Source organism: Rhipicephalus sanguineus, chromosome 2 (assembly GCF_013339695.2).
Source record: "Rhipicephalus sanguineus isolate Rsan-2018 chromosome 2, BIME_Rsan_1.4, whole genome shotgun sequence".
NCBI lineage: Eukaryota > Metazoa > Arthropoda > Arachnida > Ixodida > Ixodidae > Rhipicephalus > Rhipicephalus sanguineus.
The window spans coordinates 91,974,213-91,990,455 of record NC_051177.1 but is presented as its reverse complement, the minus strand read 5'-3'; the positions used below and the strand labels follow the sequence as shown (position 1 = coordinate 91,990,455).

Here is a 16,243-nt window from a genome sequence, read left to right as displayed (position 1 = left end):
CCTCTGACCGGAAAAGGAAATAAGCCATTTTCAAACACACAAAAAATTAACTTTATCGCACACACGGGAAAGAAGGAGTCCTCTCGGGGCAGCAGGAGTCCTCTCGGCAGCCGGGACGGTGATTTCTGCGCTCCACGGTGGTTCAGCTGCCCGGATCCGCTGCTCGGACAATGGGAACGACCAATTCCAAGGTTTTACCGTCTCCGAGGACGTCTGGAGGTAGACGCTGTCGGGCCCTTTGTGCTCGAGTCCGAAACCCGACGGCACAGACCCTGACACCAGCGTCTCGTCCGAGCTGTCCGAGTCCGACTCGCTGCCTTCTATATCCTCCTCTTCCTCTTCTCACCCGTCTGCCGTGCCATCTTCCTATTGGCGGCGGCCACACGTGCCGTGCCCCGCCGACGTCTTCCTCTTTGACGTGTCGCACGTGTCCGTTGCGCGGTGCTTCTGTAGCATCACCCACCGCGTTTGGAGCCCTTGCGCCACCAACACCAAGACACAGCACCGAATACATGACGCCCGCATTGTTCGCGCACTCACTCATCACACCACCAAGCAGTGTTGTGGGAATATTTCACGCCATAATGGAAGAAGACCGAACGCAGATCGAAAAATTCTGTTTTAAAAATTTCTACTCGCTTTCCAGAGAAACCGCTGCAAGGTTGGACACTTCAGACGGTACGCTTTCTATTGCGGTACAAAACAGAAAAGCGATGAAGGACGGTAGACAGTCCCTTTAAGTGAACGACAGTGTTATGCGACGAGGTTGTATTTAGTTAGAACAAATAAAGTAACAGCGCGAATGAAACAAGGACGACAAAGGAACGAAGACCACGGGACAAGCGCTGACTGCCAACTGAATGTTTATTTCAAGAAAAACCAGCCTTTTATACATTCTCAGAATGAACATGCGCACAACAAACACTCGCTACTCACACTCTCAATCTTTCTTTCAAGAAGTTTATTTCTCTCTCCGAGAGTAGAAGAGAGGGCGAACTGATACACTTATCACCTTCGTTATGGATTCAAAAGGCCTCTAAAATTTCCCTTTCCTTCTTAGATTTCCCATTTCCTATAAATTTGCAAGCATGAAACCAAGAAACAAGCCTCCCGCATGCTCCACTAAACACAGAACCCGCTTCAGTGAATGCACGAGTGATGTGGTTTATCTGATTCCCATGAGTTGTGGAAAAGTTTATATAGGTCAGACTGGACAATGTTTCAACGATCGCGCGCGTCAGCACTGCAATAATGTAAAAAATGGATACGGCAGTCATTTAGTTGACCATTGTAAGAAGTGCGCATGTGTTCCCATGTTTGAAAAAACGAAATTTATAGGAAATGGAAAATCTAAGAAGGAAAGGGAAATTTTAGAGGCCTTTTGGATCCATAACGAAGGTGATAAGTGTATCAGTTCGCCCTCTCTTCTACTCTCGGAGAGAGAAATAAACTTCTTAAAAGAACGATTGAGAGTGTGAGTAGCGAGTGTTTGTTGTGCGCATGTTCATTCTGAGAATGTATAAAAGGTTGGTTTTTCTTGAAATAAACATTCAGTTGGCAGTCAGCGCTTGTCCCGTGGTCTTCGTTCCTTTGTCGTCCTTGTTTCATTCGCGCTGTTACTTTATTTGTTCTAATTATGAACCAACTAGCCCACATCAAGTTGTTACTGTATTTAGTGTTTTTTTTGTTGTTGTTCTGGGAATTGATTTACATGAGCTCTGCCTAACTGCTCTTCTATGTATTTTTTTCTTTCCATTGCTGTGATATTAACGCATCCTAGACAATGAGTGCCCCGCGCTATACAAAAGCGCTAACGTCTCCTAAACACTATATAACAATAATAAAAAAATTGTTTCGGTTTGGTGCGTATATAATGCCAACCAAACCCACAAAGGAAAGAGTCGAGAATTTCGATAAGGGGCGACTGGCAAGGGCCGCGGTCTCCACTATGTTTCTAAATGACATTCGCACTCACCTCCCCGAACGTGGACGAGGCGGCTTTTGACCAGGCCCAGGGCGTTGGAGGCCACGCAGCGGTACGTGGCCGAGTGAATCTCTGGCCTGAACAAGGAAGGACCGAAAGACCGCAGCACGAGAGATCCGTCCGGGCGGGTCTCTCTGAGGCCCGATATCTGCAGCGTGATTACGTGATCCCAAACAAACCAGAACACGGAGTTGAGCAGGCGACACCACCAAAATAAACATAACATCAAGCATGGGAGAACGAGATGCAATACATGTAGTTTTACTAGTAAATTACCGATTGGTAAAACCAGAGCGGCTCGCCTTAGGGAGGTCATTCGACAAGCCAAGAAAAGACGCAGGAAGAAAAGATCAACGACGAAACCATCAAGGGCCTGATGGTCCATCGCAAGGGCTGCAGAAGACAGTACCTTCTTTCCACTTCCAGAAGAACCACCTCTTTCTATTGTAACAATGGCAGGATGTTGGGCATCGCAGTGAGCATACACGCGAGGTCTGCGTCGGCACGTGAACACTTGCAGTTGCTATTGATATCACCGAGAAATCTCCGTTTGAGAAACTTGTACTCACGTCGTTGGCTGGACCCCCGTCGGCCATCTCCCACGCGATGGCGGGAACGGGACGACCCTCGGCCGAGCAGGGCAGCACGGCACCCGTCTCGCTCGAAAAGCGCACCACGCTCTGTGGTTCCAACACCAGTCGGGGCCCGCTTCCGTGTTCCCCGCGGTGAACTTCACTAAGTGTATCGCCTGCGTAGGAAGACAGCGAGCGGCTTACATTATTAAAGTATAATCATCGCATTGAATCGATTAGTAAAGCGCAAGGGCGTCCGCAGAAATTTTTCGAGGGGGGTGCATCCATGGGGGGGAGGGGGTTCACTACCGTGACTTGACCGGCAAGGTTAGTCAATAATATGTAATAAAGTGCAAGGTTGGGTGGCAATCCTGAAGGCCTTTTCACACGGATATGCGGACCTTTTGTGTGCTAACGAACGCGTGTGCAGCCTATTGCTACTGCATAGAAAGATATTATCCGAAATTCCAGGGGGGGGGGGGGGCAGCCGCCCCCCCTTGCACCCCCCTACGGACGCCCATGGTAAAGCGCACCTTGTTACGGATAGCATTCTGCACCCGTGAACACGCAAGGGCATCACCAAAGCCAATTTCGCTCAGGGAGGATTCTAGCAATATATGTCACCCCAGCTTTTGCTCTTGCTTGTACTTTTCCTCTCCGTTTGTATTTTATTCTTTCTTTCTCCCATTATCCAACCGTTGGTTAGGGCAGTAAGCAGGATTTTTATCGTCCGAGTAACTTCTCTGCCTCCCATCACCATCATTCCTCTTTTTCTCTCTATCCATGCTTTGAACTTTCGCGAAGTGTCGGCACAGCTCGTCCTATTACCCCTCTTAACCTTATGCCTCCTGCCGCGCTAAGGTTGTGGCGTTTAAGAAGGACTCCAGCACAGTAAGAACACGACACTGAAACTGCTTTGTGATCGATACGAAGGAACTAGAATATGTGAGGAAGGAAGACAGATCTCCTCTGGTACGCCTGTAAAGATGTTCCATAGACGACTTTCAAAACTGCCTGCTTAGAAGCGGACTCACCAATATCTTGCCACGTGATGGTGAAGACTATAGAGAGATAGGCAACCAGACAGAGGACGACCAGTTCAAGTGAGCAACATCCTCAGTCGTATTTGATGATTAACAGTCGGAAGAAATGCATGTAACGGTGACACGTACAACGCGGCAAATAGTAGAGCTCACATTTCGTGACAAAGCCTCAAAGAACTACTGGCGTTCACGTATTCGGTTAAATAGCTATCTATAGATTCTGGGCCCAAGTCAGGAATAGCATTTGTAGTTACCAAAAATAAACCTCCTTGGTAGTTACGGCCAAACAGAAACAATTTTTCCCCCGTCGAGTAACTATTGTTTTAAAAGGTTACCGACTTCTTGAACTAATCTTTACTGCGAATGTTGCGATCCTTGAGTAATAAACGTAAAAAGAATCTTCAAATTGCGAATAATCGCTTCCATACAGTGCTGCGCAGCTCTTTCTTGAGACAGAATTGCTGCCGGGCCGTTCCATTTGTTTATTCTCCTATGTTCCTCAAATCTATGCCAAGCCCTTTCAGTCTCAAGGACGCAAGACTTCTGAGGGAAACACTCCGTATCTCTAATCGGACACGCCAGTAAAGCGCTATGTGCACAAAGGACTCGCGAGAGAGGCCCGATTTGACACGATATCGACTAATTATTCAATCTCTAGTTCTATGGGTATCGATACGCGGCGACCTTGCTTCAGCGCCGTTACGGATTCGCGGCGGCCACGTAATTGATGTGGAGCAGAAGAGAAACAAGAAGAGCCGATGTTGCTCAATTGGAGTTTAACGAACCGTTTACGTCGAAAGCAGCTTTCTCGGAGCGTGTGGCGGAAAACAAAGCCACTTGGGAGCAGCGACACAACTATAGGCAGTGGCGTTCCACGCGAGCTGCCCTTTGCTCCTGCGCTGCTTGGGGCGAAGAAAAGCAAGAAAATATCTCATTAGCTACGACGAATCGGGGCCCCTGTTGCCTGCTGGAGCATCGCTCGTGGCTGCTCTGAACAGTAGAAAGCCAGGGCGGCAGCACTCGCTGCTTCGGCCAAGGGAAGCAAGCGCACCTGCGTTCTGCAGCAGCGCGAGCTATTTACATAGCATCGTTCACATTCCAGTATACGTATAGAAGTGTGGCGCGAAAAGCCAGTGCGTACGGTGCTTTACAAAATGATGAAAAGCACGGGCTTCTACGTACGTTCTTGTAGATGGCGGTGAATTAAAGCTTGCCGAAAACTTTGATGAAAAGAAATGCTCGTTTTGGGGAATATTTCCCAGGAGGCGCCTTTATAGTTGTTAAACGTTGAACAACGCCTACGCTAGCGCACGCGAGCGGGCAGGCTGGCAAGAGGCGTTTTTTCTATGTTCGTTACGAGCAACTCATTGAAAGGTCCTCTCGCGCGGTAAAATTAGGCGTTGTAGCGCGCTCGCTCTAATCTGCGTGAGAACAGGGACAGTCAAAGGTCAAAATAGCAAGATTTAGGTACCGCGTACGTAGCGTTGCTAACGGCGTTGCATACGTAATAACGCCACGTTTCGTGTAGAGCGCACGAGTAGAACTTCTGCACATACGTTCAATGTGAAACGTGGCGTTCTTGCGTACGCCGCGCCGTTCTACAGACGCTACGTAGTCAGTACTAGAACTTGTTATCCCTTGCGTGTGCCCCGCTAATATTGCCGTAGAGGCGTGCGAAAAAAAAGGTCACGAATAAGCACATCCATCTCCTTCAGCACCGTTCTGAAACCGTACACCATTAACTAAGCAGAATGAAGCAGAGAAAGGAAAATCGTAATCTTGTAGATCGATTCAACCAAAAAGTCACAGTTTCATTGAAAGGGCGAAGTAATGAATGCGATAGCAACAAATTGGAATGTCACACAAATAATGACAATCAGTTAAAACTTGGTGCGCGCTGCTCAAACACAAAAGACGCACCAAAAGAACACGCACGGGGCGAGCGCGAACTAACTGTCACAGCTCGACATTGGCAGGACGCTGCTTAAACGCAGAACAGGACGCATGAACAGAACGCACGGGTATACACAGGACGAGCGCGAACTAACTGTCACAGTTGTTACTTAAACTAGCCCCTGCTTTGGCTTTTCTGGCTGGCAGCTCACTCCTTTAGCAAACGCGGCCGCTGCAGCGAGCGAAGTGGCCTACGTGTGGTCTATAGCTTCAACGCAAACTTTGCGGTGAAAGCACAAGACGTACAAAGGCACGAGCCTTCTGCTGCTCCCTGTGAAGATACGGCGCGTCCGACCAGTCAAAGTACACAGTACCTGGCGCAGTCAAGTATCCACCCCTCGAGGACCCCTGCATGCGCCTTTCGCGTGACGGAGACGGCCGCCGCGTTTCCTCTCCGCTTGAGCTGCTATCGTCGGCAGCCTTCTCACGCTTTCACTCGCACATAGAACATACAACGCGCTAGGTGCTGTTACTGAGTCGAACTTTATACGGAACCTCACGGCGACGTCGACGGCAGAATTGCGCCTGGAGTGTACATATAATTGCCATCGCAACAATAATAAAAAAAGAGGTCATTGACGACACGCAGGGAGGAGTGTCTCGAAAAAAAAACCCGGTCAGAATTTCGAAAAACGCCGTAGGAGCAATTGTTCGCAGGAGAATTTCAGCCAGCCACCATGCTGGCTGTGTCAGTAGTCAAGCCCTGCCTAATCCCTCCTCGGTTACACTTTCAACAGTTAACAGTTACACTTTAACAGTTAACAGTTATACTTAACAGATAACAGTTACACTTTGTATGCTCTCGTCCTCTACAAGTTATGGCGACGACCAACCTCGCGAACACGAATCGGCCGCAATTAAAAAAGCAAGACGGTTTCGCTCTATGGCTTCTGTTAACTATTACGTGAGGCACCAAGTTCCGCGTTTGCAAAAAACTTTATATCCAGAAAGTTTATCGTAACAGCAAATTTACTTCGATTTTGATGCTGCGCATGTTTTTATAACGAAGGCAGCAAGTCAATGCCACAGAAGCCTCGTGAAAGTGAAGGCCTGCGAACACAGGTCTTACATTCCAGTATCGCATGCCTTAAAAGCAATGCTAGGCTTCTTGCCCCTTCCGTAAGGTTTCAATAAGAAATTATCGAAGGTGTTCACCCGAGAGACACTTTCGTGTCACAGACAACGAACGTACCAATTTTTTATAAGATCGCAGAGCAGCAAGTTGTGAGTAAAGTGTGTGTAAATTATGTATGGCGCCGTAACAGTGAGCGTAGCAAATAGCCTTAGTAATTAGAGCTTAGTAATTAGCCGCTGTAATGTCGAGTTAGCTTTTCCATTAGTGTTTTCGTGCGTAATTGTACGTCAAAGCATATAATTTCCCTCTGCGCAATGTACTTCAAATCAGCATTTACCTCGAAAGCTGATGTGTTATATTTAGCCATTAAAACCACATTTCTCCCTCAGCGTACGTAAATAGGTTGTCCTTGTTTGTTTAAAACTGCGTCCCTATAACACGTAGCGACGTCACCAGGGACGTATAGTGGGCCTCACATTCTGAGCTTCCGCGTCTCAACCCGGACTCAGGAAGCATTCGGCTGGCGCTTTGTTGAGATGCACTTAATCCTTGCCACAAACACGCCGGCCCAGGTCTTTGTCACGAGTGTGCTTAGAGCCGTAGGCTTAAATCCTCGCTATTACTACCGAGGTCTCTGAACACGGCGTCAGCCACTGTTCGCACTCGACACATAATTAGTACGATTTCTCAGGATTTAGGGAAGACGGCTCCTAAATGAATCCCGCGTCACAACCCGCTTCCACGACGTACGCAAACGCGTTTAATTTGCGTCGCCATAATTTGTGTCGACCGCGGAGCTCTGCAAAAGCTGTGTGTTGTGCGCAAGGCGAACTTCTCAGGGCGGCTGGGACTTTCCCAGAGTAATTATGCGGGCCCTGTCAAGCAGTGCGTTCAACTCATTCCTTTGAAAGAGTCGCATAGCTAGCCGCGAAACTACAGCACACTGTACAATGTGGATCCGCCTTCACAAAGCTTCGGGTTCGCAGAAGTATTTTATCATTGGCCGGTCGTTTTCCCTAATATCATTCTTTAACGCCACGACGACTGTATCCTAATGTTACGAGCCCTGTATCCTAATGTCATGAGCTACGTGTGTGTGCGTGTGTGTGTGTGTGTGTGTGTGTGTGTGTGTGTGTGTGTGTGTGTGTGTGTGTGTGCGTGTGTGTGTGTGTGTGTGTGTGTGTGTGTGTGTGTGTGTGTGTGTGTGTGTGTGTGTGTGTGATGCGGAGTTTCAATCCGTTGGAGTAGCGTTAGCGGTGCTTTCGGTAATTTTTTTTTTTTACATTTCACCGTAACCGCCTCAGGAGCCACACAAAACAAACATGACAGTGAATACTGATAACAGCATTCACTCAAAAGAGTAAGAAGTCCCATTTGCTACGAGTGGTCGCGAGAGTACAAGGTAACGCAATGTAGAGCTTAGCGAGTATATTACCGAATGCGACCAGACAATGGCAAGCAGTTTTTAACGCAAAGAAAATATATTGTCGAATACCGCATCCGGTGCAGATGTGGCTTCGAAAATATTTGTCTATGTGAAAATATACAGGACCGAGTAATTGAGCCATCGATCAACAAAAAAAAGAAATTACCGTGAACGAAACAATGAAAAAAGGGGGCAGTTTCAACAACGTGTAGAATGAAAGGCAAAAGAGTAGCGGTAACGACGACCTGTCAGTGAAATAGCAGCCATTAACATTTCCCGAGAAAAAACGGCGCACGAGCAAGAAGGGGAAGGTCTTAGCTCACTCGAAAATTGTTCCCCGTGTCTTTCACAGCACTACGTCGTCGCAGTCCATAATGAAACCTACGAGATGCAAAACATAACAAAAGGAGCACTTTGCACGGCGTGGTGCTGAGACAGATTGATAGCACAATCAGCGAAAGCACGTCAAGCGAAAAACGAATCCATTTGTGAACGGGCACCGAGTCGAGAAGCTGTTGTTTTCTCTCTTCGTAGTGGCACTCTTTTTTTTATTATTTTTATTTCTTTTCTGAAACCGGGCAATTTTAGAGAAATCTGCTACGCTGGCATTACTGACCAGTGTACCGATGCTTTCCTTTTACCTGAGCGTGAATAAAAAGCAGCGGTATTTTTACATCACCCTCTTCCGGTTTCCTGGAGATATTTTCTATTCCTTTAGTTCTCTGTCTCAGAAAAACGAGATTTTTCTTTTTAAATATACATACTTCCACATAAGAGGAAAAACAAAAAAGAAATGATAAACCGGTTAGCTCGGCGTTTCTGTCACTTCTGTTGGTGACGTTAAGCGCTTATCTGTATTTCTCGTTCACTTGTCTTTTGCATAGTTCCTTTTTTTTTACGGTAAACTGAAGCAAAAGGATGTTTTGAATTCCGTGCGGAAGGAGACAAAGCCACGAGACCCTCGCGACGGAGATGGACACCGTGGAGGAGTCACTCGCTCGACGGTGTCGGCGCTCGAGAGACGCAGCCCGAGCAGTTCCATATGCCTGGCGTGTGCGACTCTACAGAGACGATTACGCTGGATCTCTCCGTGCTTTTGAGGTGCATTTTGAGAACCGCAAGAAAACAGATACTTCTTTTTAGCAGCGAAGCTGTTCTAGCTCGGCGTAAAATGTGTCGTCGTGCCCGAAAACTATCATCATCATGAACGGGTATGTGCCACAGAATTTGGGCAAATACCACTACTCGCCGCTACGGCGTGACCTGTATTAACCCTTATAGGTGAGAGAACGATTACAGAAAGAAAGAAAGAAAGAAAGAAAGAAAGAAAGAAAGAAAGAAAGAGAAGTTCTTGCCCAAAAAAAGATTTTTTCACGAGGCGGGATTCGAACTCGCGTATTCTCGATCCAAAGGCGACCGTCCTAACCACTCGGCTATCCAGTCTTTTTTCTTTCTTTATTGCCTATGTACATACTATATTTTTTTATATTTTTTTATTTTTTTTGTTCTTTGTACGGTATATATTTGTTTTCACTCGGCTATCCAGTCACGCTATAGTATAGCATAGCCTTGTGTAGCAAGAGGGCTGGAAAGGTAAGTGAGCGTGAGGAGGAGAGATGTGACGGTGACGAGGAGAGGAGAGTAAAGCACAACATAGAAAGAATGAGAAAGAGAGAAATAGAGATAAATGCAGAAAGAAAAAAAAAGAGAGAAGATCAACGAAAGATAGACAAAGAATAAGAGAGAGAGAAAATGATAGAAAGAAAGAGGAAGAAAGCATCGCGTCGTCTAGCGACTAGATACCACACCACCTGGCCAAGCCGCGCATGCGCAGTAGCTAAGCCACGCCTACCGACGGAGACATCTGCTTATCTCAGCTGTATGTATGTGTGTGTGTGTGTGTGTGTGTGTGTGTGTGTGTGTGTGTGTGTGTGTGTGTGTGTGTGTGTGTGTGTGTGTGTGTCATGTATGTATGTATGTAGAGACTCGGCAACGCTGTCCATGTGGTCTACGTGACATGTGTTTTTGTATTGAATGGAATAGAGAAATTTATTAAAGCAGTTCTTTCTAATTATTGAAAAACCAGAAAGCCACAGCCACTGAGTCATCACGGCAAGCTTTCCCCTGCGAACTCAGCATTGCTACCCACAGCACGTACTGTCATGCTGTCTGCGATGATTCGAAAGCGCACTGGCAGTCCTAACCGACGAATGATCAGCACTTGACGGCAAACAGCACACGTCCGCAGCGATCTCCGCTTATATATATATATATATATATATATATATATATATATATATATATATATATATATATATATATATATATATATATATATATATATATATATATATATATATATATATTCCATATTCATTCTGGCTATCTGTCCCCGTCCCGAAATTTCCACAAGCATCGTGCCTGAGATTTTCAGCTCGAAACCTGTATCTCCAACGTTCTCCGAATCAAGAAAGCCCCAAACATCAACCAGGAAAACCAAATCAAGACGTACACTCCACGCAGCCAGCTACACAAGAGAGTCTAGTTTATTTTATATCATCGATCGGCATACGGAACGCGACAGAATAGAACTTAGGGCGGATTTTCTCACGCATCGTTATGACGGATGTGCAGCTCATGACTGGCCCCTCGATAAAGTCCCGTTTGTTTACGCGTCCATTTATTTGTGCGTTTGATCTTTTTTCCCGCGATCTCCTCGCAGCCTCGATCAGCAATCCGCGTGCACACCCAATAACGTCTTCGACGCCTAAGCTGTCCTCGGTGAAATCCGGATGCAGAGTACACACGTTTGCGGCTGCCTCGCTGCACAAACGAATAAGAACGGTGCTGAGCGTCGGGCATACCAAGGAGTTTGGAACAGAATTCAATTCTGCTTTGTATTCCGTAAGAAGGAAAGCAAATATGGAAACGGCACATATACAAGGAAGGCAAAAGAAAAAAGAAATATAATCCTCTCTGCCCGTTTTCATCACTCGAAAGACGGTGCGAGCGAGCACATTCTTCGCAGGTTGGCGCTTCGCGGACGTGACCATGCGTGCATTTTTCGGTTTGCGGTGAAGGAGCTTGGGGGGGGGGGGGGGGGGTGAAAGAAAATTTTTTCCAAGAACTCCCGGAAAACTTCCTCGGCCAGATGTTGCGCAGGTATTTTGCGCTAGCTACTCCACAACGAAAAAAAAAACATATTAAACTGTCCTACCGTAGCAAGCGCTTCTTCATGGAGGAGGAGGAAGGGAAAGACGGAAGGACAGGGAGGTTTTTTTCTTTTTTCAAGGATTGCTTCCGGACCGCCTCCCATGCACGTGAACGAGGACACGAATGTAGTGTCTGAATATTCTTTTTTTTTTCTTCCGTTATGCAGGTCTCGAAGTGATTTTTAAGAGCTCCGTTGAAGAGAATATAAGCGCCTATACTTGGGGCTCTACGTATAAGAATTATCATATCATGTTTCGGGGAACCAGGGCTCCACTCGGAACTAAAGTTGCCGCGTAATCGGCAGAGGTGATACTGAAGCTACGTCGTACGAACGATAACCCGGTGCGAATGTTTCCACCGCGAAAAACTAACACTCGATTGCGCACGTTTCACCTATTACAGCAGAGCTGTTATGCTCGAGGTTTGCCGTGTGTAGTAGATAGAAAATTACCATCATCATGAACCGGCACGCGCTCTCTTCTTCATTGTCGTCTTCCGCTTCGCTCCCTGAACGCGTGCGCCAATTTCTCCGCCGTTGGAATGCGATAACTCTGATGAGCGAGAGAATGAGTAGAGAGAGAAGGAAAGAAAGAGAAAAAGAAGGTAGAGAAAGATAGAAATTCCTGACGAAAAAAAAATTTCTTGGCGAGAGCAAGCACAGCTATTTATAGTATAGTACAGGGTTACGGTAAAGAGAAAGGTGAGAGCGTAAAAGGCAAGCCAAGCCAGGTCCAGCTAGGTGACCACCAGCTCTGTTGTTACCGCCGTAGCTGTGACCGAGCCTTGCGCGACTTAGTGCGAGGTGCGGAATTTTTTTGCAATGCGTTAAAGAAACCCAGGTGGTGGAAATTTCCGGAGCCCTCCACTACGGCGTCCCTCATAACCACATCGTGGTCTTGGGACGTTAGACCACAGATATTTTAATTATTTTTTTTTCAATGTTTCTTCTTGCTTTATTGGTAGCGTCGGGATTCTTCCCCACCAATAGAATCTTTTTTTTTTCGTCCTGCCTGATCTGCATTGATGACAACGACTTCGTCACAATGACCGATGCCGCGGAATGCAAAAATTCACACAGTTCCTTCCGCATTCCCCTAAGACGACTCGAAGGCGAAAGCCTTCTTCTTTTTCTACTCAGTCGATTGTATTGACCCCGCCACCCCAACCCCGCTCCCGGAAGCTTTCAGCCCCTTACGTGGGTCTGCCCTGCCTCCGGGATCGCAGGCAATGCAAGCTTTCTTCACCTCATTGGGTTTTGCAGTGCCTCCGGGATCGGCGTACCTTAGACAAACGACGATGTCATGTGATGACGTCATGGTGGCGTCACAAATTTTTGCGATCTGTGACGTCATGACGTCTTCACGTGGTGATTGTGTGCATCACTCGCGTTGACGCTGCCACCGCCGAGGTTAAATTTTCGTGTTTGATGGGGCATCTATGCTCTCGCCTTAGTGACAGCTCAAGATCTGCTTCCTGAAGGTCTTTAACAGATTTTCCGCATCAGAGCAATGACTGGCGCGTCAGGAACGAGCAGGTCATAGCGGCGAACTGAGGTCAGTTGTGTAGCACAGAAGAAAAAAAAAGACCTTAGCGTGGCTTTCTTTCGGTTCACCGCACACGCCGAAGCTGGCAAATCCGTGTCGAGCGTGACAGTGCACAAGCAAAGTCAGTAGCTTGACAAGGAGACGAGAAGTGAAAGCCAGCGCGGCCATGGACCGACAAAGAGTGACTGAAGTAGTAGCGTATAAGTCAAAGCACATACGAGCGCACAAAGTCAGTCGGCGGTGAGGATTGGCACCGCCGACGTGTGCTTAGCTTTCCACGCCTGTCAGAACTCATGACAGGCGCCCGCGCTGCTTACCGCTGTCGAATCCTTCCGGGTCGCCTAGACACGGGGGCAAAACCGGAAAAATAAAATTGAACGGAGATTTATTGTCTCTCCTCGTAAACAATCTTCGCCATTCGTGAGCAACGAAATGAGAATTCCTTGTCGGTTGCTTAGACTTCTTTTTTATTTTAAGTGAAGTTTTTTAGGTGTATCTTGATTGCGCTTTAGTACATCAAGGCACCGAGCAAAAGAACAGCCACGATGCTCGAACCTGGCATGAAAGATGACATTTCTACGTAGTATAAGACACAGAATTGTTGTTGTTGTTGTTGTTGTTGTTGTGTTGTTGTTGTTGTTGTTGTTGTTGTTGTTATTACTTTGAATAAAATGATGTAGCAATGCTGTAGGTAATCTACCACTACAACATGAATTTATTTTTTTATTGAAATGGATACAAAAAAATCTCTTACACCGTTCTTTGGGCAATTGGGGCAATCATTTTCACTACATTTTCCTTTCACTTAGTCGCCCATATTAATTTCCCTTTATTTTGTTTAACCTCCACTTTACTTTGTTTCACTGCTTTCTCATAGAGAATAAGTAAACCGTCCGCTGCGCTAATTTCCTTCGCGCTATTTTCCCGTTGCGACGGGAATCGAACCACCGACTTCTTTCTCAGGACCGGAGCTGCGCGGAGAGCAGAACTGCCGATATACGGGGCAAGGAAGAAAGCAAAGACAGACAGACTCTGCATGAGTGCGGGCGTTATACTCTGTATAAAACTGCGGCTTCTCGTCAGCACTTTTCTCTTAACCGTCGACCGACCGGTTCGAACGACCGAGGAAAGACAAACGAGCCAGCGAAGTCTGCGAGGATCATTAGCAGGGGGATTCATTAACAGAGGCACAATACGGGGAAGCCGAGTCCCACCTGACCAATTAGCCAGGCGTGTGCCCGGCCGCTCTCGCTCAAGCCTGGCCGCTATTTCCATTCTGGTTAACCTGGCCACGCTCCCACACCCTCTTTGTTCACTGGCTCTTTGCCGCGATCGCTCTTTGGAAAGAAAGAAAAAAAGGTGACACTCGGAAGGAAGCCTTTGCGGCATCTCCTATTGCGCCAGGTTACTGCGAAGAATAATCACTGCCTCCGAATCAACGCTCTAAGCTGATGCTACTCGTCGTATCGATATATTCAAAGTCAGTAGTATGCGTAACGTCGTGGCCCTGATCATTTACCTGCCTTCCATGTTCTGAGCGAGGCGAATACCTCCTTGACGTCTATAGACTTTGTTTTGAATGATTCGCCTCGGTTGTACACAGTGGTTATGGTGCTCGGCTGCTGACCCGAAAGTCGCGGGTTCGATACCTGCCACGGCAGTTGCATTTCGATGGAGGCGCTATGCTTAGAGAGCCGCGTACACTGCGATGTCAGTGCGCGTTATATAACACCAGATGGTCGAAATTTCCGGAGCCCTCCACTATACGGCGTGCCTCATAATTAAAGGGGTCATGAACCACTTTTCCAAGTAATGATCTAATGACCTCAGTATCGGAGCTTATACTGCCTCCCGAATCGATTGCCGCAAAAATTTCTCGAATCCGTAAAGAATTGGCGGAGTTACGGGGGTTTGGCGCACGCTCCCAGCGCTTTCTCTCTTTTCTCGTGCCGATGAGCGCACTGGAAGCTAGACAGGGAGGGATGGCACGGGGGTAAGAAGTTACGTCAGCGCGCGTCATGAAACGCGATCTCTCTCCCGCTGTGATTCGCATGCGCGAGTGCGGCTACCGTGTACTGAGGAGCGCGGCGCCGGCAAGTGGCGGCACCCCGTGGCAAGAAGCGCATCTGATCCGAACGCCGCTCTCGATTTAAGTCGTCTATCGGCCAATGAGGATGCTATGTCTTTTGCGACGTGGAGATGCAGATCGCCACGCCAACGGGCAGACCGACGAGAGTGAGAACCGGCCTCTGTTTTAAAACAGGGCGCCTGAGAAAACAGCAACTTCGCGTTCCGCTTGTAGCCTTTACGCGGCGCACACGACTGCAATATTTGGCTGAGCAGTTCATAGCCGTGTCAGCTTTCCGCAGGATGTGTTTTTTCAACAAGCCCAAGGGGTGCTTCATGACCCCTTTAAATCGTGGTTTTGGCATATAAAACGCCACATATCACTATTGTTCGATATATTCAAAGTTAGTACTATGCATAACGTCGTGGTCTTGTCGATTTTACTGTCTTCCGTGTTCTCAGCGAGGCGAATACCTCCTTGACGTCTAGACTTGGTCTTGATTACTTACTTTTGTAATGACCGCGAATGAATGGCCTTGTAGACCTCAGAAAACCATGGCGCTAATGAATACCACCTATTATCACTGAGTACATGAGAATGAAATGCTGGGAAAGGCTGCTTCAATCCATATATTACGCTGCTCCCCCACTAAAGTGTGCCTCATAATTAAATCGTGGTTTCGGTGCACGGAACTAGAAATCTCGCTCCAGCATAGCAAAAAAACGCCAGGCCTGCGCAGAAAGCGCAGCATAGTCACAGCGAAAGCTGGAAGAGCGGCATTTCTAGAGCCCGTGATAAACTCTCTTGGGGCTACTAATACAAGTACAAAAGCAACGTACCCACTACTATACAAATCATAATTTTTGCTTAGTGGGGAAGCACCCTTTACGCCATTATTCGTCATTCTGTGGAGGAGTGAGGTACCATCTGTAAGGCATTATGTGCGCTTTGTTGATGCGACGCCTGATGACGATGAAGAATTGTGGCAGAGCCCTTTGTAATGGGTTGGAAGCATTCAACAACCCACTCGTTGCGCAATTCGCATTGTGTGACGCCTGGTTATAGAATTCGCGTGGTGTGACACCTGGTTGTTATTATACTCTTCTATCACGCTGCATTACATATGTTAATGTGGTTCCTTCCCGACATGAAGCCTGTATAGGGTTTTTTGCAAAGCAGTTTCAATGCTCTGAGGTAAAATACTGGGCTCCCACGCAGAGGGCCTAGGTTCGAACCTCGTTCATCCTTGATGTTTTTTCTTTCATTTCGTTTTTCGTTTTCTTATTTCGCGCGATAGCGGTTACGGACACCGGCGTCGGCGGTGGCGGCGGCGGCGGCGGACAACTACGGCGCCAAAAACGGCCC

General features: G+C 47.3%; 1 protein-coding gene across 1 annotated transcript in view; it reads right to left on the bottom strand.

The window, feature by feature from the left end:
* The window catches only part of LOC119381739 (Down syndrome cell adhesion molecule-like protein Dscam2), a 104,867-nt gene extending 90,782 nt beyond the window's left edge, over window positions 1-14,085 (bottom strand). The window contains exons 1-3 of the mRNA XM_049412881.1: window positions 14,025-14,085; window positions 2,554-2,732; window positions 1,976-2,132 (exon numbers count right to left, since the gene is read on the bottom strand). Coding sequence (XP_049268838.1) covers window positions 1,976-2,132; window positions 2,554-2,732; window positions 14,025-14,085 — 397 coding nt within the window. The remainder of the gene's footprint in view (window positions 1-1,975; window positions 2,133-2,553; window positions 2,733-14,024) is intronic.
* Between the last annotated feature and the right edge of the window lie 2,158 nt (window positions 14,086-16,243).